This window comes from Protobothrops mucrosquamatus, unplaced genomic scaffold, assembly GCF_001527695.2.
Source record: "Protobothrops mucrosquamatus isolate PMUCROS unplaced genomic scaffold, P.Mucros_1.0 scaffold129, whole genome shotgun sequence".
Taxonomy (NCBI): domain Eukaryota; kingdom Metazoa; phylum Chordata; class Lepidosauria; order Squamata; family Viperidae; genus Protobothrops; species Protobothrops mucrosquamatus.
The window spans coordinates 1451967-1475003 of NW_015386496.1; the positions used below are offsets into that span (position 1 = coordinate 1451967).

At 41.9% G+C, this 23037-nt stretch overlaps 1 protein-coding gene across 1 annotated transcript in view; it reads right to left on the reverse strand.

Moving 5' to 3' along the window:
• The window catches only part of CCDC150 (coiled-coil domain containing 150), a 49496-nt gene that overhangs the window by 2439 nt on the left and 24020 nt on the right, over positions 1–23037 (reverse strand). The window contains exons 12-26 of the mRNA XM_015813045.1: positions 22098–22222; positions 21731–21905; positions 20911–20979; positions 20257–20328; positions 16444–16551; positions 13369–13497; positions 9531–9700; positions 9201–9291; positions 8325–8494; positions 7859–7985; positions 4684–4878; positions 2490–2558; positions 2262–2402; positions 1816–1902; positions 818–931 (exon numbers count right to left, since the gene is read on the reverse strand). Of these exons, the coding sequence (XP_015668531.1) occupies positions 818–931; positions 1816–1902; positions 2262–2402; positions 2490–2558; positions 4684–4878; positions 7859–7985; positions 8325–8494; positions 9201–9291; positions 9531–9700; positions 13369–13497; positions 16444–16551; positions 20257–20328; positions 20911–20979; positions 21731–21905; positions 22098–22222 (1842 nt within the window). The remainder of the gene's footprint in view (positions 1–817; positions 932–1815; positions 1903–2261; positions 2403–2489; positions 2559–4683; positions 4879–7858; positions 7986–8324; positions 8495–9200; positions 9292–9530; positions 9701–13368; positions 13498–16443; positions 16552–20256; positions 20329–20910; positions 20980–21730; positions 21906–22097; positions 22223–23037) is intronic.

Here is a 23037-nt window from a genome sequence, read left to right on the forward strand (position 1 = left end):
TAGAGACCGAGTGCCCAGACTGCAACCCAAAACCCACTTATTTATCGCCGGGTGCCAGATGGGACGTGGCCCAATGGATGGGTGTGGCTGTGGTGGTCATGGCAGACTGGGTGGGTATGGCCAAAGTGGGCGTGGTCACCTCAATGTTGCTCATGGGGAGGGACGTCTGTGGCAGCAAGGCAGGCCACGGGGCAAAGCAAGGCAGGGCCTGGGGCAGCTGCTGCCTGACACCATCGACCCACACACACACAGGCCAGCGAGCTCATGGGGGCCGACGGTGTCCGTCAGCAGCAATAGGATGCTGGCTCCTTGACCGGCACACTTTGGTGCTCTGCAGCCCGCTGCCAGCAGTTCAGAGAAGCCATCTCTGAGCTGGACAGCTGGCCGACAGCTGAGGAGGCGATGCAGTGGGTCGTGCCCGGGAAAAGGAGAGCATGCAAGGGCAGGAGGGACGGGATGGGACGGGAGAGGGAGGGAAACCAGCCGTGCCGGGATGCATCCGGCCACATGGGACCTCGGGCGGCTGGCTGAAGAGGGACGTTTGCCATCTCCGGGGCATGGCACGCGTGCCCACAAAGAGGGCTTTGAGTGCCGCCTCTGGCACATGTGCCATAGGTTCGCCACCACTGCACTAATACATGAATCGGTTTCACATTAAAATGGTTGAGTTCACAGAACATGATGCTAAGACCAAAAAAGCCATACATACTATGGCTTAGCTTTATGTACGAAGCCAACTGCTCTCAAATGGCATGGTGTACTATGACATAAGAGCAACAGCAAGTATTTCATTTGTGGACGTTGTTCCAATACTGACCTCCTCTTCACTTTCTTCACCCAGCTTTGATTTTCGGTTTTTGAGTAGTTCCTGCTGCAGACTATCAAACTTGGACTTGAACCAGTAATGAGCTTCTTCTAGGTTAGCTGATATCTAGGGCAGAGAAAGGATATCAGAAATGAAGTACTGCTTATTGATTATAAAAAAAAGGAGTGCCGTTTTCCTAGGCTTTCACATCAGTGATTGATAATATATGATAAGTATTAGAATACTGATAAGTTCTGAAACTTTGAATCAAATCCTAAAATTAGCTCTTACTTCAGTAATGAGAAGTTCAGGAATGCCAAGCCAGCTTTAATCTGATCTGTAAAACTTAATTCCTTTTGTGGTTCCGTCCTGTGAGCCCATCTTATCGGAGGAAGAAGGCTCTGAACATGAAGGAGAGGAGATGACCAGGCCTCTCTCTCCAGGACCCTCCTCTCTGGCAATGCCTCAGGTGTCTCCCGACGGAGAAGAGATTGGCCAGGAGCCAGGTGTTTCCGAGCCGTCGGATAGTGACGAAGATACGTTGTGGCTGGACCCACGCCAGCGTAGGCGAGACAAGCGTGCGCAGCAGAAAACGAGGCGTGCCAGAGATTAAGCCGAGTCACTGGACCCCACCCCACAGGCTATAAAAGAGAGTGTGGTGGCCATTCAGACTCTGTGACGGACAAAGCTAAATCTCTGGCGAATCACTTTGCACCTTTGGACACAACGCCTATTTGCTGTGGATTTAATTACAAACTGGACTATTGAAACTGTGTGTATTTTTGTCTGTGTTATCGGAGTAAAAAGTTCTTGGCAGGCAGCTATGGAGTTGCTGCCAAGTTCCTTATCAGTGGCGTGGAGTGTTTGAGACGTTTATTTAACCCTCAGCTGGCTGGTTGGGTGCGTGCGTGAGACGGGGACAGAACAATTCCTTTCCAAGCATGATAACTGCAAGCAAAATAGCAACTCTGCCCCAGGATTTTTTCCCCCCTTTTCGTCTCTGCATCTACCTGTTGAGACTCTATGCTGGCTTCTTTTAATTTCTCTTCAGTAGCCTCCTTGCATTTCTTGAGCTGCTTAATGGTGTTTTCCAAAGTCTAAAGGAGCAGGAAAAAAAAATTACAAACCAGTCTACAATTATGTATTCTTCTACGGCAGTGTTTCTCAACCTTGACAATTTTAAGGCATGTGGACTTCAACTCCCAGAATTCCACAGCCAGCAATGCTGGCTGTGGAATTCTGGGAGCTGAAGTCCACATGCCTTAAAATTGTCAAGGTTGAGAAACACTGTTCTACGGTAATTTCAATATGATTTAAGATTAGTACTAACAGGTATTTCTTTCTATCAAACAAAAGGACAGAAAAAGAGGGACCTTAGACTAGCCTTCACTATAGGCAAAATATTAAGATGCTCAGTTGAAAGAAACTACGAGCTCAAAAGGGGGATTGGGATTACTTGGCACTCTTCCTCAAGCTGCTTCCGCTTTTTCCTTTCTTCTTCCAGCTGATTTTCCATCACTTGCTGATTTTTGGCCAGTTGCTGCATCTCACTTTGTAGGCTTGTTAATTCGGTGGCAAATTGTTTGATACTAAGGGACTAGAAAAAAGAAGGAATCAGACTCCGTGATCAAACCAAGCATTTTAGTACCGAGCTTGCTACAGTATAAAAAAAATTTGACTCTACCTGCTCGTAGTTTTTCTTCTGGTATAGGTCCTTCAGCTCTTCCATTTGCCTCAATTCCAACTCAATCTCCTGAAAAGTATTTCACAACAATGAGAGGAAAGCATCCCGACATCTACTGTGTCAGAGTACACCTACACTAAACGACAGGGTCTGCTCTCTCCTGCCAGACACCAAAACTCCAAAGTACCCTTTCTTGTTTTCAGGCTGCTGCATGAAGCAAGCAGGCAGGCATTTCAATTTTACAATGACTGCTCCAGGGTAAAGAACCTGGTAGTAAAAACTCAGAAGATAAAAGAGCGCGCCAGGGCTATCTTCTAGCACAGTGTTGGCGAACCCATGGCACGGGTGCCAGAGGCGGCACTCGGAGCCCTCTCTGTGGGCACGCACGCCATCGCCCCAGCCCTGCCACACACCCCATGGTGCCCTCCTCATCAGCAGCCCCCCCCAGAGGAGAGACGCCCCAGGCGCAGCCTGCGCAGAGCAGTGCAGCCAAGGACATGGCAGCCAGGCAGCGGGGACAGAGGGCGTGGCCGCCATGACGCTGCGGGGCCGCCTGGGCGATCTGCTGTGGCAGGCCATGGAGGTGGTGGGTGGCCCTGCGGGCAGGAGAGGTGGGAGCGGGTAGGGACGAGGCGGTTTTTGGGCACTCGGTCTCCAAAAGATTTGCCATCACTGTTCTAGCATGTCCTCAAAAATAAATACATTCGTTTTAAAAGTGGCAGAGATCTGGAGGGAAAAAAATCACACTACTTTGCATTGGCCCCACCATCTCTGGTTCTGTCAAGGCCTTTTCTGCAGTATAAGGGGCCTTAATAGCTGCATAGCTGGGAACCTTCTCCACTAGCCCTTCTTCCAGTGTGATGCTGCAAGATACTAACGGTCCAGAATTTAAGTGAGACCGCTGGCAGCCCCAGGCACATTTCCTCGCTGCCACTTGCTCCTGTTTATTATTTCACCTCAAGTATTTCAAACAAGCAGAAATTCTGAAAAGAAATCCAGGATAGGAATCTCAAAAAATACAGGTCTTGTTAAGTTCTGCAACTTTAAACCAGTTCGTAAACTAGGCTCGGACTATTGGGAAGGCTCCTGCGTTCAGGGGTGGTGAGGAAATTAAGAGAGAGGCTGCAAATATTATTGTGATCCTGACCAGGCTTGGCCAGAGAAAGCAGGAACATCAAATCCAGGTTTTGCTCTCCACATTGCCCGCATCATCTGCCAGCAATCAGTTGCAGAACAGCAACAACGGGAAAACCGCAATTAAAATTTAGCTATTTTAATTTAGCTAACTAGTGTATGAATTCCTTGCCCCATCCCACCCTAACTCTAGTGCAATCTTTAGTTTTGCTCACGACGAGCAAGCCACACGTATTCATTTAAGCCGTTCTGGCTGTCTCAGTACTGCCAGGTTTCCCAAGCCCTGCAGGAAACTATGGTTGGCTTTATTAATCTAAATCAGGGGTGTCAAACTCAATTTCATTCATTGATTCATCAGCATTGTGGTTGCCCTCAAGGGGCCGGGTGGGTGTGGCCAGGGTTGGTGCAGCCTAGTGGATGGAGTGGGTGTGGCCTACTGGGTGGCTGTGGCCAGCTCTACATCGTTCGCGTCAACAGTGCCTGTGGGGGCCTGGGCAGGAGTGGGATAGATCTGAGGGTCTCTGGCAGAAGGGGGTGGGACCAGGGCAAGTGCCAAGGCATGGTCCACTGGAGGAGCCTCACTGTTCCTCTCAGGCCATGCAAGGGGAGGGGGGCCTTATGGAGCTAAGACTGAATGTGTTTCAGCATAGATGGCCACCACAAAATTGTACATTGGCTCCCAGCTGGCCTGGGCCAGGGCCAAGGCAGAGGGGGCCGTTCCCTCACTGTTTCCAGGATGGCTTCGCGGGCCACATGAAACCACTTCGTGGGCTGCATCCGGCCCCCGGGCCTTGTGTTTAACATGTCTGATCTTAATCCTCTATGGAGAGAAAAGGCACACTTTTTGCCTTCAAAAAAACTTAGTATTGTCTCAGCACTACTAAAGATCCAGCCATTTTACAAGAGAGATTTTGCAATCAGATCACATTCTATTGTTTTCTCTAAAACTTCCATTCTAAGTTTATAGACCCACCACTAACAGTTGCAGCAAAGGCAGATGCAGGCCATACAAAAAGGCTATTTGCAAAGAAGGCAAAGGCAACCTAAGCTATCAACCTACCTTGATTTTCTCTGCATTGTGGGTATTGTTGGTCTTGGAGTTGAAGTACTGGGTGATTAGTATTTTCTGCTTTTTAACCTTCTCCTTCTGATTTGCCAACGCGGCTTCCAGGTCTATCACTTTTGCCCGCAGTTCTTTGTTGCAGCGTAGTATTTCGGTAGATTTAGAGCAGGCCTCTTCCAGAGCTTTTTTAACCTATCGGGTTAAGAGACAGAGGCAATGCCTGTTCATCTGAAAAAAGGCTGTGTCTGAATTCTTACTTTTGTCTCATCACTCTGAAAGCTCATAGATTTTGGTTTCCTGCTTGGAGAATAATTTTTGTCTGGCTTCCGTTTAGGGATATAAGGCTTTTTTAGAGCAGGGCTTTTCAACCAGTGGTACGGGTACCACCTGTGGTACATTGGCCCTTGGCAGGTGGTACGCGACCATCCTAGAAAAGTGGTAGCAGGGGAGGGGAATGAGCTGAGCCGGTGGCAGCACCGCACAAGCCTGAGCGAGAGATGGCTGGAGCTGCAGGGCTGTCAGGGCTCAGTGGAAGCGCCAGGATCAGTGCCGCTTTCCAGCTGATCAGGGTTCAGTGGAAGCACCAGGATCAAGGCCAGGCTCCAGCTGGAGGTCGGCGCTGATCCTGACACTTCTGCTGAGCCCAGAAGAAGCGCCGATCTGCTGGAATGTTGCAGCATCTCCAGGGTCTTGTGATTTACATTCAGATGCTTGGCAACTGATTCATATTTATGACGGTCACAGTGTCCCAGGGTCATGTGAAGTGACCAAAACCTGCTGCAACCACCCAGCAGACGGGGGGGGGGAATAAAAACCAAACACCCGCCACCCCACCCCCACTGCCAATCCTCAACAGAAATGCTCACAACAATGAAAACCTCGGACAGGAGGAAGAGCGCCACCGGATGGGCAGGCAGGTGTCTTGCTCGGCTGTGGCTTGGGGGCACTTTTTTCAGTGCCATTGTAACTTCGAACAGTCACTAAGTGAAATGTTGTAAATCAAGGACTATCTGTACTTTATCACTTTTTTCCCTTTTTGGAGGGGGGGGTCATCAAGTTTTTGACACCTTGCTAGGGCCAGGCGACTAGTGGTACTCGGATATTGCCATATCCTAAAAGTGGTATAATGGGTGAAAAGGTTGAAAAGCCCTGTTTTAGAGTAATGGGAACCTCCGCTCAAATTTTAGATACTTTCTGTTAGAGGTATTGGATCCACCACTCATAATTGGCATGCAGAAGATTCTGAAGTAGTCTATGGCCTCTCTTTACTAAGGAATGGATAAACATAAACCAGGCTTAACTACATCTTTTTAAGTTCTTTAATACCATTGATATGAATTCCAAAGGAAGCATGTTACAGGTAGTGCTTGAGTTAAAACCATTTGTTCAGCAACCGTTCACAATTACAACATCCCTTGAAGGAACTTGACGCCCATTCCCAAAGTTCTGGTGGCCAAGTTCTGAACGCAGGTTGCCAAGCACCAGACAATCCCGGGATTGCCATTTACAACCTTCCCTACTGGCTTCTCCAGAGAGTCACTGGGGAAGCTGGCAGGGAAGCTCACGAGTCACTAAGGTAAATCTCCTTTCCCCCTCCCCGGGCATTTCTTCACTTGCATTGCACTGCATTCTCCTTACCTCCTGCAATTGCACTTACCCTGTGCCATCCTTCTACAATTTCCTTGTGATTGCACATACATATTCCATGCTCTCCATCCATTAACGCCTTGTGATTGCACACATCCTGTGCACTTTTCATGGCCACCTTTTGATTACACACACGCACACACTCTCTTTCTATGGTGTGCCTGCGAATGTACATATGTGTGTACCCTGCTTCTATGGCCTGCATGCGACTGCACGCGTGCACTTTCAAGTCCTTTTTCCATGACCTCCCTACAATTGGATGTATCCCACGTCCTCATTCTCCAGCCTCTCTAGCTCATGCCGCTTCCTCTGGCTCGCCTGTAGCCTAGGCCTAGCCTCCCCATTCCTGTGGCACCCCCATGCTCCCTACTTCTGCTTTCCGCTTAATGACCTGTCCAACACTAACTGATGAGGGTCATGTGATATTTGTACTTTGTGACTGTTATCACACAGTGATGGTAATTTTGGTCTCAATTATTGCTGTAACTCAAGGACTATCTGTTGCAACTAGCGTGCAGTGGAGACATAGGACCTTTATTTTATTCCTTATTGGAGTAGAATCTGTCAAGAAAGAGTACAGAGAAGAGCAACCTCTAGAAAGAGTACAGAGAAGAGCAACAAAGATGATCAGGGGACTGGAGGCTAAAGCATATAAGGAACGGTTGCTGGAATTGGGTATGTCTAGTTTAATGAAGAGGAGGACTAGGGGTGACATGATAGCAGTGTTCCAATATCTCAGGGGCTGCCACAAAGAAGAGGGAGTCAAGCTATTCTCCAAAGCGCCTGAAGGCAGGACAAGAAGCAACGGATGGAAACTAACCAAAGACAGAAGCAACCTAGAACTAAGGAGGAACTTCCTGACAGTTAGAACAATTAACCAGTGGAACAACCTGCCTCCAGAAGCGCTGAATGCGCCAACACTGGAAGTTTTTAAGAAGAGACTGGACAGCCATTTGTCCGAAATGGTATAGGGCAGTGGTTCTCAACCTTTTTAATGCCGCGACCCCCAACCGGTCGTAAGTCGAGGACTAAACCGGTCGTAAGTCGAGGACTACCCAACCGGTCGTAAGTCGAGGACTTTCCCTGCCTGGGAGCGCTGCGCATGCGTGGTTCCGCCCCCTGCACCGGCCAAGGCGTAGCTGGCAAGTGGCAGAGACTGAGCAGGCCGACCACCAGCTGGCCCAGCTCAAGGGAGGTAAGGCACCCGGCGGAAAAGGGAAAAAAAATGGCGGACAGCCTTGCTTGGCGACCCCCGTGAAATGGTTGATCGACCCCAAATGGAGTCGCGACCCATAGGTTGAGAACCGCTGGTATAGGGTTTCCTGCCTGAGCAGTGGGTTGGACTAGATGACCTCCAAGGTCCCTTCCAACTTTACTATTATTATTATTATTATTATTATTATTATTATTATTATTATTATTATTATTATTATTATTATTATTATTATTATTATTATTATTATTATTATTATTATTATTATTATTATTATTAAGAACTCACTTCAGAACTGTTCCCTTTCCTCACCTCGGCTGATTCTTTTTGGGCTGCTTTCTTCGCCACTTCTCGTTCCGTCTGAAACTGTTTCTTCAGGGTCTCCAGGCGATCTGCATAGAACTTTGTCTCCCTCTTGGTTTCTTCAATGAGCTGGTCCCTTTAGAAGGAAAAAGGAATTCTTACAGGACATCAGTCCCATCTCTTCCGTTTTGAAAATACAATCCTCAAATAGGCAAAAGAGCTCCCTCCAAAATCTACACCAGATTTTCTGTTCATTTCACTTTGTTTTTGATCCATCCCTCCAAGCCTTCTGAACGCTTGGGATAACTGGGTTTTTTGGGAGGACCTCTGGGGATTAATTAGCAGTACCAATAGATTTATGTTTATAACTGGATTGTAAAATTTAATTTTGTTGTATCATCTTTATGACATTGTACATCACCTAGAGGCTCTGTAATGCAGTGGGAAATGCATATATAAGTAAACAAACTCTGACCTGCATTGCGCTAATTGCTGGCATTCTGCTTCTTTGCTTTCCAGCTCATCTTGAACAAGAGAGAGTTTGCTTTCCAAGGCACTGTTGGTCTGCAGAGTTTGGTCTAAATTTTGGATAAGTTTCTTCTTGTCCAGTTTGGAGGTTTCCAGGGCTTTACGAAGTGAGGTCATCTTTCATAGTATGGAAGGAAGCACAGGGGTGACAAGAATTGTGTGACATGCAATCTATTACTACAAAGCCAGGGTGTCCAAAGATGCTTCACTTGACATTTGCCAGGCTTTCTGCACGAACTGTATTTTATATTTTTAAAATGCTTCCTGTTGCCATACGCTGCATCTGCCGGGGCAACCATTTTGTGAACGGGAATGGCCCTCTCAACAGTCATTTTGCAAAATGCCAGGCTAGAAAGTGGGAGACTGTGAGTTGAAGGCCCACCTTAGCCATTGAAAGCCAGCTGGGTGACTTTGGCCCCTTGCTCTCAGCCCAACTCATCTCACAGGGTTGTGGTTGTTGTGGGGAAAATAGGAGGAAGAAGGTGTGTTGGGTATGTTTGCTGCCTTGAGTTATTTGTAAAAATAATAAAGGTGTGTGTGTGTGTGTAATGCCTACAATCACCCCCCCCCGCCCCCCTAAAAACAAAAGAGGGCCTGGGAACCTCTTCATTACAATCAGTATCAACCACTTATCCTGCTATCAACCTCACATTGTAAATGGCAACACAAAGAGTATAAGCACAGCTAAAAGAGCCTTCCATTTCAACCAAATTATATCAATACTTCGTCAGCACAGAATGTCATTTCTGTTACTGATAATGTCCCCAATCCCAGACTGAACAGACTGTCTATTTTAGTCACTGGAAGTTGCTTCCCTTTTTACCTTCGCATTGCGCTGGGAGTCCAAAGCTAGCTTGCCTTGACAGTCTTCCAGCTCTTCTTCCAGCGTCTGAATTCTTTGCTCGTTCTGGGTCCTGCATCAAAAGAGAAATAGCCCAAAGAATAGATGTACTCAGAGAATGTGCTTGGTTTTTTTTTCTTCTTCAAAATCTCAAATATTGCCTAGTATTTTAGAATATTTTATTAACAAATCCTGATATTTTATATTTGACCTTTTTTCAAGGTAGGTACTAATGTCTACCACACCAATAAAAACCATTCAGTTGGCCATACTGAGCGATGTACAAGGTGGGAGGATGGCAAGTTCATTCACCTATCTTTCTTTAAGCCAGCAATATCAGAATCTTTGTGCTCCAATTCCATCTGCACCTTTCCCAAAGCTATCTGCATCTTGTTATGAGAAGTCAACACGTTTTCTAGAATTGTGGTCATTTTGATGTTATCTTCCTTTGCTTCTTCCAGCTTGCGTTGTAGATTTGCCACCTGTAGGACAACAACATGACAGGCAATGAGCAGTTGGCCCAACAACGATTTTGCATATCTTGGGCACAGCTCAGGAGCAGAGGACCCGGGTTTTTTTTACAAGCAAATGGTCCTAGTTGAAGAATATCAGACAATGGTCTTAGTTAAAGAATCTCTGTAAACATCTCTTCCTTTGACAACCTTGAAAACTGTGGCTGCCGCACAGAATTGACAAGGCTAGAAGACAAACCGTTGCACTTTTTTTATGAAAAGCAACTTTCTCCGTGCGGCAAACTTCCATCTTTATCTTGAGCTATGAAAATGTTGTCATGCCTTCAGTGCGGAATAAATCGTTACCATGTATGAAATGCAACCTCAGAGTGCCTCAAATGCACTGGGGCAGTGATGCAGCCTTGTAAAAGAGATTGCTACCATTATGTCCAGGTTTATTGATGTGGGTGGATTCTGATCTACCTAAGGTTGTGGAACAAGTTCACTTTAGGAACAAAGGGAACTGCCCAATATTAAATCCAACCAAATTAAGTTCATCTACTTAAGTGTTAGCAATTGTTCATAGTCTTTTCTAGATCTAGTTGGAGAATGAACAGAGGCGTGCCGTGGATTAAATCTAGGCACAACGCACACGTTCTATCCCTGAATTACCAATTCCACTTTTGAACAGTTCTCTGTGGACTTTCAGAGAAGTAAATGACATCAGACAAAGCTGGACCAGCCAGGTTCAAGGTCAGTTTCTCCTCAGAACATGGGAATTTTACTTTACCGATAGCAGGATTTTTATTTATTATTTTATAAGTGAAATTAACAGACAAAAATAAGAGCCAGTACAAGAGATCACTATCATCTAGATACAGGAAAAGCAAGGGGGAAAAATCTTGACATTTGGGGTAAGATGAAAGGACTCAAGTAAAACTGAGCCTGAGTCTTCACTATTACATCACCAAGGAATGGGGAGATCATATTCAGGATCATAGACGTAGCAAGAATATGGCCTGAGAATCAATCAAATTTAGACAATATGGTGTGACAAATGGAGGAGTAGACGTAACCACTTTGTTCACAGATGTATTTATCCATATGGCCTAGTGCAGGGGTAGGCAACCTTGGCTCTTTTATGACTCGTGGACTTCAACTCCCAGAATTCCTGAGCCAGCTGTGCTGGCTCAGGAATTCTGGGAGTTGAAGTCCACGAGTCATAAAAGAGTCAAGGTTGCCTACCCCTGGCCTAGTGCAATGGTTCCTAATCAGTGGCACAGGAATTTCATTTCGACCTTGAGCTACAAATATTCTCTATAAGTAATGGTCTGTGACGGTGCTGCAGGTTATTCCAGGTTGTTTTTTGACTTGACAAAAAAAAAAAAAAAACCCACCGTGGGTCAATTTTGATTTTGGGATAAAACAGTCATTTTGCACTGTTGCAACCGGAACATTGTCTTGAGACTTGTGATTGTTTTGTTTTTAATCAGCTTAGTCATCATATCTTTTGGCTGAGGCTGGGTTGAGTGATTGAGAAATGGCCAACCCAACAGAGTAGAGTCCATCCTAGGCAAATCTCAGAGGGACTGTAGATAGCTTCTGGCACTCCTGCTTGGAAAGTTCCAGCCTTTTTTTTTTTTGAAGATTCATTATGTGGAATTTCATATAGGTGGGTAGCAATGAGATTATGAAAGGGCTACTAATACAGTGTAGGCTGTTGTTAGAGTTTGGGTGTGGTGTTTGAGTGCACTCTCAACATAATAAGCCAATATAGTACCTTCAAAATGTTCCTGTTGTGGTTAATTATCCATTTGGCTCTGACACCACAATGGACTGAAAATCTTAGGCTAGGACAGGGGTAGGCAACCCAAAACACTCAAAGAGCCACTTGGACCCATTTCCCACTAAAAACAAAATACTGAGAGCCGCAAAACCCTTTTGATATCTAAAATGAAGATAACACTGCATATATCCTTTTTTACCTTGTATGTATGTATGTATGTATGTATGTATGTATGTATGTATGTATGTAAAAAAGGATATATGCAGTGTTATCTTCATTTTAGATGTCAAAAGGGTCTCTGTCCCTCTCTCTCTCTCCCTCCCTCTCTCTCTTTCTGCCCTTGGTCTGCCAGTCTTCTTCCCCCACTCTTTCTTTCTCTTTCCTCTCTCTCTCTCTCTCCCTCTCTCTCTCTCTCTCTTTCTCTCCCCCCTCTCTCTCTCTCTCTCTGGCAAGCTGGCTTCAAGCTGTTCTCCAACAAGCTCAGGGGTAGGCAACCTTGGCTCTTTTATGACTCATGGACTTCAACTCCCAGAATTCCTGAGTCAGCATAGCTGGGCTAGCTAGCTCTCTCCTGCCCTTCCTCCTTCCTGGTTCCTGCTTCCTGCAGAGACGCAGCCAAGGCAGGAGCCCCGCCCTGTAAGCTTTTCTGCTCCTCGAACACTGTGAGTCCACTTTTTTATACACACACACACACACACACACACACACAGAGAGAGAGAGAGAGAGAGAGAGAAGCAGGGAAGGGTAAGTGCCTCTCTCTGTCTCTGTCTCTCTCTGCAAATGGCAAAGGAGACTGGAAGCCACAGGGGAAGGCTCAAAGAGCCGCATGCGGCTCCAGAGCTGCAGGTTGCCGACCTGTGGGCTAGGTGATTAAGATTTAGCCATCTAGCCAGGTTTTCTGGCCTGCTGTTAACTTTTTCAAATGCCTAGAATATGTTTTGCTTTGACAGTCAGTAAATTTTGTTCTTGTCGAGTGCACACTTACTTATAATTGCTGTTTCTATGACATTTCTCTCCCACATGATTCTGGGTGGCTCTGGGCTTATTTGTTTACTGAACTTTTTCTGAGTTTAAGTTTTCGTATATTTGTGATTGCTTTTTTCTGATGTGGGCTTGGGATGCATTTGGCAACTGGTTGAGCCTGAGGAACCAGGCAGGATTGTTGTTGGGCTGTTGTACTGTGACTGGAATGTGTGCATGGGTATTTGTATAATGCAAAAATTATAAACAGCACACTATTTGGCTCCTAGATGCAGTGAGTTTTAACAGAAACAGAAAAAAATCATGCTGGCAAGAATATAATGATATATTCTGTAGAAGCTGAATAAATAAATAAATTGCACTGGTTAGGTTTTTCTTGTTTATTCCGGGGAGACCAGTGAGGTATGGAAAATAACTATTGCTAACTATTTAGGTAAATTAACGTAGATCTGTAGCTTAAAAATTTGCTTTCTTTACTCTTTCTAAGTATGATAGTTAAGTGCCTCAGGAAGTTTAATCAATTGAAAAAAATCTACTCTGCTGTGAAGTAGGAAGACTTTTTCTGATCAGATGTCATCATTCCATCTATTTCACCTTATGAGGAAATTATAATTCAAAAAATATTTTGAAAAATCACCTTGCTGGCTGTTTTTTTTCCAACTATCAAATAACAGTCAGCCCTACTCTGTCATACTGTCTATCCTTGTGGTGCTGGAGTGAAAAATGGAGCAGCAAAGTGGTTGTTCCTCACTTCTCCCAGCACCTAATATATAGTGACCGGAATATTTGAAACAGCCAAAGGAATACCTGATAAATAATTAACCGAAGTCTTTATGGATGATAAATAGAAACATTAAGGTGTTTTTGGTGAAATTACTTAGTTGAGAAGTGTAGACAAAACTGGTAAGTGTCTTTCCCCATCTGGTGTTACCTTGCGCTTCTCTCTTTCTTCAATGGCACCTATTTGCCCTCTGAACTTCTGGTTCTCCCTTAATGCTTCGTCATGGGATTTGATTGACACAGAAAGAGCTTCCTCTCTACAGACAAGGAGGGACTGTGTCTTTTATGAAAAAGAGAGAGAGAAATGTTATTTTTCTAAATGCCAGGAACTAGTCTCTGCGGGAGGGGAATGTTACCCTCAATTCTGTGCAAATAAATCCATAACTAAACAGTACAGAGAGACTGGAATATTCAGAACTAGTTACCATTCCACATATATCCACGAGCCACAGAATATGTTCAAGCATCGCTTGAAAAAAAATGATTAGCAACCTAGATACAATCATTTTTCAAGGCAATTTAATCTAATGGTTAATATTAGGAAATGAATTCCACCACCTAATCTTACCATAAAATGAAGCCCAGCACAAAAGAGATGTAAGATGAATTGCTGACACAAAATACTGTATATTGCAAATAAAAGCAGGTAGTGATAGGGACATGACATCAAATACCAGTGTATAGTATAATAATAAACTGTCTTACTATTTCTACCCACTGCCTATGGGATAGTATTATTCTCTCTTGTAGAACTAATTGTAGGATAAAACAATAATACCAAACAATAAAGTAACATACAAAGTGCAAAATAAAGCTTAAATTATTAAAAACTAGCAATGGAAGCAACTTCCTATTTCAATTTAAACAATATCAGATTTCTTTAATAGATACAAACTTCCGAGTTTAAGGATGAGTGTGATATAACACTTTTGTAAACATGAACTTTTAACAAATCAAATTCTTCTCTAGTTTTACAGGTCAATGACATAAGGTATGTTTCCTTAACTCTCTTATCATAACACTTTAATTTCTTATGATAAGAAATTATCACGGCTTATCATAACACTTTAATTTCTCAAATTCCAGGCAGAATATGTCATCTTCATGTCTTTATCCATATTATGTTTTTTTTACTACATTAATCCCTTAGAGAAAAATTTCAAATCAAATTTCTGAATCATGCACGCTGTGTATGTGTGGGGAGCGGGGAAGACAGAGACTGAAATGAACCATGCTGTTGTTCAATATCAGGTGTGAATAAGAACATATGAATGGGTGTGCTTATGGATGCATGCACGCGCGTGCGCGCACACACACACACACACAGAGAGGTCCAGTACAGGCTAGTTCTTCTAGGGCTGAGAGAGAATGACTGACCCAATGATATCCAGCTGGCTTCCTTGCCTAAAGAAAAACTGGAATCTGAGTCTCCCTACTTATATCTGACTGAGTAGCCGATAGCCTCTTTCTGTATGTCACGGTTTTAAACTCACCCTCTGGAGATCTGATCCCTCACTAACAACATCCCTGTCAGTTTCTAATTGTTTGCGGTTCCTGAGTTTTCTTTTACGCTCCAGCTTTTCATCCACAGCCATGGCAGCTTTGAACAAATCACGTGAAGAGGCTCTGCGATTATCGCCACAGTCAGAGACAGATTCCCTTCCAGGCAGATCAGTCATGAAACGAACTCTACGTGTTGGAGAATACAGGGCAGAAGCTTGTTCCCTAAGTTCCAGGTTGTCCTTTATGTCACAGGCCAGGCATGACCTAAAATGGTTACTGGACTTCTGCTGCCAGCAATTGTCCGAAGACTTTCTTTTTTTAAGAGGCATTTTCGCTATAAACTTTGTGGCTTAAGGAGAAATAAAAATCCTGGAGAAGGCAGATCAAGTTTGAAAAGAGTGGTGTCCATTTTCAAATACAGATTCTTATTCCCAACTACATATTTTTTTTAGAAGGCTGTTACATTACTGAGGTCTGAAGGGAGCCATTTTAAATCTGCTTTTGTTCCCTTTCCCCATCAATGGCTGTTGAAAAGTTCTATGCTCAACAGCCCTTCTTATTCAAAGGTAAAGCTGTATGTTCTCTCCCATATCATAGAAATGCTGGGACATCACCCTGTTCCATTTGTGATGTCATGAGACTCCTCCCCTTTGGTCAGAAAGTGATTTAAACAGTGTAATATTTCACAATCCAGTTTCTGTAATGCACAAATGAAGTGAAAAGGATTAAATTTAACCTCTTATTATTATTTTTTTCAAAATAGCAACATTGAGATCTGCAGTGGTAGGTCCTGGGAGGTTAAAATGCTCTGTTATTACTTGACATACCCTATTTTGAGTTCTGATATCAAGTTGTGTCTGTTAATTCTTTTGTCTAAAATAAACTCAGAAAACCTTCCCTGCCTAAGAGAAAACTAAAACCTGGGTCTCCCTACTCCTACATGATTGCTCCATCTATTTTTCCAAAATTTGTTTTAATGCTCTAGAATGATTATTTATTCATTATTCCCATTCAAAAATCATCTAAATCAAAACTGTTAATATGTGTATTAATGTGTATTGTAAGTGTGTGGTTCCAGCCAACAGGAAAAATGTATATTAATACAAATGATTATGTAATTATGTATAATGTATCTGTATTTGATCTTGTAGCATTTAAAATCTTAAAAATCAGAAACAAAATATATTCCAAGTAGAGTTTCCAAGAAGTTGATCCTTGTGGAATCAAAATGCTACTTCGCTTTCTTGGCTCCAAAAGTGTTTCATGTTTATAGAAAGAAATGTATTAGATTAGAAATGGCTGACTGAACATTTAATCAGTTTAAAACGGCAGAGGGATGATAACTTTTTAAAGCCAAGAGTCTCTCTAATGTACGGCTGGAAAATTGTTGTAGGGTTTGAAGAAATGTAGGAGGCATTAGACCAGGTGAGGCAGCAAAGTACAATGTTTAACCCTGAATGAGGACTGCAAAGATCCAGATTTAAATCTCTATTGAATATGGAGCTCTCTTCAACACAACCTATTGTATAAAATTGTTATAGAAGGATAAAGTTAGAGATCTCCATGCATGCTGTCATAGAAAAGGTGGGATGTAAATGCAATAAATAAATAAAATAATGTACAGAAAAAGGAACAAAGGCAGAAGATCAAAATCTAACGTATATATTACTATAGGTAGCTACAACACTACAGACACGTTATGTCTATTAGATTTTTAGAGTACCTGATCATATTTATCCTTCAGGGCTATACAAAATTGGCGGAGCTGATTATTTTCTGATTGCACATATATGAGGGACTGCAGTTCTTCTTCCAGTTGCTGTACTCTGAGCTAGGAGAAATGAAAGATGGCTTTCAGCTTAAACATTTTCTAAAATGTCTGGAGAAAATATGATGAACAGAATCCCATAGAATCTACAGGTAGACTGTAAAAGGTTATGGTATAAGATTATAAAAAGTCAGATTCTAACAGGTGAAATCAAAATGGTCTAAAATATATCAGCACACAATTCTTGTGTTATTTAAATCTATTCCTCATGATGGCATGTACTTTTGCACATTTAGCAATATGCCTTATTTTTTTACTGAGCATCCTCTCTAATTCTCCTTGCAATATTAAATCGACTGTCATTTCAATACAGCTCACTGAAATTACAGGCAGTTTAATGTCTGTTTGGACTTAATGACAGTGCTGAACACACATCCAGTCCTAGAAGTTTTGGTTGAATCATGAGACTGCATTTCAGTCACTGGCCCTCGCTTCCATTTGCCATAGTGTTCCGCAGTCAAGTCATGTGATTGTAATTTGTGACCTTCCTTGCCAAGTTCCCACGAGCAAAATCAATGGGGAATTTGGCAAGAAGTCAAAAGCCACATGAGATCCTCACTTAATGACCAGCTTAACAAAGGCAACTAGGACTGCCTTTGCTAAGCGGTGCAGTTACAGGGTTGTTCAACTTATGACTGCATTGCTTAATAATAAGAGTTTTCAGTTCCAGTTAGCATTGTTAAGCAAAGACTATCCGTAAGGTAATATTTTCAACTAAAAGCATTTACATAGTGACATTACCAATTTAATGACTAAATTGTTACTCTTCCTAAGTATGTCTTCACTGTTACTTATTTCCTATGCCTCTTCTTCATCGTCATCCGAAAATATTCATCATCTCCTAGACCAGTGATGGCGAACCTTTTAGAGACCGAGTGCCCAAACTGCAACCCAAAACCATTTATGCATCGTCGGGTGCCGGGTGGGTGTGGCCATGAGGTGGGTGTGGCCCATTGGGTGGGCGTGCCTGCGGTGGTAACGGAAGACTGGGTGGAACTAAAAAGTTCAATCAATTCCAACGTTGCAAGATCTTTTTTTTCCCCTCAAGAAGTTGGAATTGACTGATTGATTGAACCTTTTTTTTTTTTTGCACACGGCGGCGGAGGCCTAAAACGAAAAGGTTTTATAAAACCCAGCTGAAGGCCTAGGACTGGGGCAACGGCGCACGTGCCCACAGAGAGGGCTCTGAGTGCCGCCTCTGGCACCCGTGCCATAGGTTCGCCACCACTGTCCTAGACAACACAACCAAGTCATTACATTGTTTCTATGCCATAGGAATGATCTACTTTGCGTCTACAAAGCCTATCTTTGTATTTCTACTGTGTTTAGTTTTCAGGCCTATAAGCTGTTTATTTATAATATGTTTCAAACAAAAACATTAGTTGGAAATTAATGAAAATGCCACAGAAGCCACTTACTGTGCTGCAGCTGTAATGTATTAAGTCTGGGAATCATATTAGTGAAGTTAGGGAACAGCACTTGCTCTTGTCTTAAAATCAAGAATGACTTTAAACACTGCAGCAGTGGGATGAACCCATGGAAAGCAGCTTATGCTATGTTACTAACAAGACTTAAAGAGGGGATCATATACAGATTTCTTACTCCTGACTTTAACAGCAAACTGCCAAAAAAATATTTTTAAGCTTTCAAGCCAAATGTCTCTTTTTCACAACACTCTAACATACAAATCTGGTAAAAATTCTAAAATACCAGAAGCAATTGTTATTATTTCTCTTTTCACTTGCTTGCCCCTTTTTTCCCTTTAAAAAAGTTTTTTAAAAAAGCACCAGAGGCACAATCTACCATGCTTCAGCTTGAAGAGATTTTGTTAAATTTACGCACACATTTATGACCTGTCTTCATGCAGAACAGCATTCAATGATAGAAAACACAAGATGGTTCAAGCATGCTCAAAAACAGATTTTATTCATCCCACTCATCTCCAGAAATAAAGAGGATTATTCAGGAAGGCAGCAGTAGGAGTGTCTCTAAAGCAAAAGAAGACACACACACCTCCAAATATTCTGGATTCAACCATCCCAGCTTTTTGTTTAATCCTTGTGAGGTGGGAGCAAGGGATACAAGGATCCTCAGTGTTCCTATTCCTAATTCAAGAAACTATGCTGAAAAACAGTATAGATCTAATGATCAGGAGAAAGTAAAAGAAGGTGAATAGGAAGCTCAAGAATGATCCTTCTTTCAACGATTTAGATATCTGAATTTTCTCTTTAGCATATGCACCTTTTTGTTATCCTTTAACTTTTCAAACTTTACTGGCTGATGTCTTATGCTCACTAAGCTAAAGTGCTTGGCTTTTCCTGCTCAGGCTTAGAAATTTCTCTCCTCATTCTTTTTCTTTGCTTTCATTCTATTGTGATTCCAGAGTCTTTAGCAAATGGTGAAGAAAGGAAGTAGTCATAAACTTTCATCATTAGCTCAAAGCACAATAAAAGAGAAAAGGCTGGTTGGAGTATTAGCAAGATGAAACTGCTCTCTGTAAACCAAAGATATTGAAACTAAGGTTTGGATAGTTCAGCCTTCCATTCTGGAGATATCTAGAGTAACAGTTTCTTTTCTCCAAAACATTGATTCAGTTTATTTATTGAAGCATTTATAGTTTGCCCTAAGAATCTTGGGGTGCGTCACTACCCATAAACTAAAAAAAAAATCTTTCAAACACTCTTCTTCTCATACCTTATATACTCCCAAGAGTTTTAGATGGCAAATTACATCCCAAAAATTGTGTTTGGCTTATCTGCAAATTTACAGTAATACTTTTAAAAATTAGCCATATATCCCGTATACACTTGCAGAAGCGCCCACCCATGGATAATTAACCAAAAAAAAAAACCTATGAAAAATGTGCCACTCAGAGATAAGCCAATTGTGAAAATTAAAAATATACAAAAATGTCAGGGTCAACTTTTCATTTTGGTTAACATTTTGAAGGTTGGTCATCTGCAGATGGGCTTATATGAGAGTGTAGATTATTTCTCATTCTCAGCAATGTTAAGATGTGTGGACTTCAAGTCCCAGAATTCCCTTGTCAGAATGCTAGCTGGAGAATTCTGGGAGTTGAAGTCCACCCATCTTAACTGAGATGATAATAAGGTTCCATAATTACTGCATAAATAGACAATTACATTGGTTTTTTTTAGTAGAAAAGCTGAATAGATTGCATGTAGAAGCAAACATTGTTAGTGAGTCAGCCCCATTCCCTTGTAATAAATATACTATAAATATACTATAAAAAGAAATTATTTATGTGGAGACTCATTAAGGGAACCAGAAGTAGGATAATGGCTCAGAAAACCTTAGTTCAAGTCACAGCCTGACTGCAGAATCTTACTTCAATGCTGACAATAGAAAAATGCCCAATAAAACTGGGAGAACAAGCAGGCTGCTAGGTTAACAATGAACTTGCAGAGTTAACAGGAAACATGTGAAAGGTTATCGCTACACTTCTCTTTGCCTGAGACACCAGTCCTGAATATAAAAGTAAAATGGGGAACTAAGTCAAATGAAACAGACATTGTAAAAACTGCAGATATGATTAAAATAAACCTTTGATTCCAGTGAAACTGCAAAAAGTATTGGTTTTTTTCTTAACATTCCTTTTTGTTGAAGGTTATTTTTTTATTGGAAGAGAAGAGATATCATCAAATGACTTTATATCTTATGCCAGGTTGTACTTTTTCAGTTGCATACCTTTTGGTGCTTAAGTGCAGCATCCTGCTCCAGAAATTCCCGTTTTTCTTTCTCTAGCGCTCTCACTGACTCCTGCAAAGAATTAATTTCCAACTTAAAAAAGAAACAGAGACTACGTTTCAGGTGCCGTAAAATATAGTCAATTATTCACACTTTGAACCATCTGGTAAATGAAACCTGTCTAGATATTTCTCTAGCAGCAGAGGGAGCCAGACAATTATTAGTTATCTACAGCATCGGGGCTAACATCTAAAACTACTAAAAATGACAAATAATTAGTCTTGCATTTATAAACATCAGCTTAAAATTAATACCTTTGCTGTGGTTATCGTGCATTTATCTAGAAAATATACTTTGTTAATACAATGTTTACATCATGTTCAGCTGGTTGCAGAAGTTAGTAACACAAACAAGACCCAGTTTTGAAATAAATAACCTTAACATACTGGATTATTTCATTGAATAAGTGTTTGATATCTTGAATTAAACAGTGGTTAAAAATAATAGGCCAGGTTTAGGGACGCCTCCTATGTCTTTCCAAGTTTATTCCAAACAAATCTGAATCTACAACCCAATGAATTGCAAATCAATTGACAGACTTAACTGTTGGCCAATGGGAACCTAATACTTTCAACACTTGTGAATAATCTGTACCTTTTTTTCCGTTAGTTCGGCTTCCAACCTTTCTATCGTTCTTCTGGTTTCTTGTATTGTTTGCTGCGACTGCCATAAAGAATTAAAATAGTTTTTTGTCAACATGTCAAGGAAAATCTAAGCTATTATATTTTTTTCTTGATATACACTAGGGTTACTTTTCTAAAAATCTGAATCTGCAGTGATTAGTGACAACTCATCAAATACCACACAGAATATATAATGGTTTTCTATGTAATTTAAAAAAATATCTAGCACTGAAATATTATTTTCGGTCAATTCAAATCTTGCACATACTATCAGTACAAGTAGTCCTTGATTTACAACCATTTGTTTAGTGACCCGTTCGAAGCTACAACAGCGCTGAAAAAAGTGACTTATGAGCAATTTTCACACTTATGACCGTTGCAGCATCCTTGGGGGTCACGTGATTAAAATGCAGATGCTTGGCAACTGGCATGTATTTATGACAGTTGCAAAGTCAATGAAGGAAGCCAGATTCGCTTAATGACTGAACGATCCACTTAACAACTGCAGTCGTTCACCAAACAACTGTGGCAAGAAAGGTCACAAAATGGGGCAAAATCAACTTAATAATTGTCTTGCTTAGCAACAGAAACTTGGGGTTCATTTGCGGTTGTAAGTAAAGGACCACCTGTAGGTGCCATTTTGTATATTATGCAAAGCAACAAACATCTTTGTTTTCCTTTTTACTAAGATTGCAAATACGAGTCTGCCTCACCCTAATGAACGTGTAAGGTCCTACTGACAAAAATGTGGGTTTTACTGAAAAACACAATAAATACCCATTTATTTGTACCTCTTCTTCAAGTATCTTTTTTTCCTTCAGCAAAGTATTTCGCTCCTGTAGAATTGTCTCTAGTTCATTTTGGATTTGGGAAACTGTACACTCCAGGTGGTTTTTTTCGGTGGCAATGGCGTCTTCTTTACAGTCCCTCTTCTTGCACTCGGCATGCTCGGTTCTCAAGTCTTCTCTGCAGAATAAACACAACTGTGTGGCAGTCCTGTTATCCTCTACATTCTTCACAAATTTCAGAAGACAGTGCAAGAAGCTGAATAAGGGATAGCTGGCGCTAAACTAAGGGACAAATACAGAAAGCAGCAGGACAGGAAAGAAAGCAGGTCACACTTGGGAAACAACCACACAAATCTCAATTGCCTCTCACAGTTCTTTCTGGAGCTGAGCTTTTTCCCTCTGCACAACCTGTAGCTCTCCCGTAACACTGGCTCGAGCAGCATCCAAAATCAAGTCTTGTTCCTTCAGTTTCTGATTCATTTTTTCTTGTTCCGCCTTAATGAATGGGAAAGAAAAGAAACTTATGCACATGTAAGTAACAATAAGGAGAGCCAGTTCAGTCTAGTGTTTAAGGCACCAGGCTAGAAACCAAGAGACTGTGAGTTCCAGTCCTACATTAGCAATGAAAGCTGGCTAGGTAGCTATGGTCCGGTCCTTCTCTCTCAGCCCAACTCACCTCACAGGGTTGTTGTTGTTGTAGGGAAAATTGGAAGGAGGAAAGAGTATTAGGTATGTTTGCTACTTTGTTATATATAAAATAATAAAGGCAGGATAAAAATCAACCAACCAACCAATCAGTCATATCTGCTGTTATCAGTTATGACCATTCTGAACTGGCAGGCTCTGTTCAGAGTAGCTCATGCTTTATTTTATTTTTTTAATATAATTTTTATGGATTTTCTGATATTACATTTACATATTTGAAAAGCAACATGGCGGCTGAGTTACAGTAGTTCAATTACATGCAGATATCATTAGTGCAGATCTCAAACTATCACCATAGATATTCCCTCTCTTTCCCCCCTTAATATATACTGTCTATATTTAAACTAATACAATTCGTATTCTATTAATCAAATAAAAAAATGGTTTTCTGACATTTATCAATAGCTTTTAGGAGAGTAGCTCATGCTTTAATTCCCTCTGCATGGAGCTGCTTTGAACACCATGCCGAAGCTTGAACTGGTGCAGGTTACAGCCTGCTTCAACCAACAGAAGTACCAAACTAACACGCAACACTCCTACATCCAGATTTGCACGGATTGCTAGTTGGCTTCAAGTGCAATTCAAGATCTAGAATTCTTCAAAGC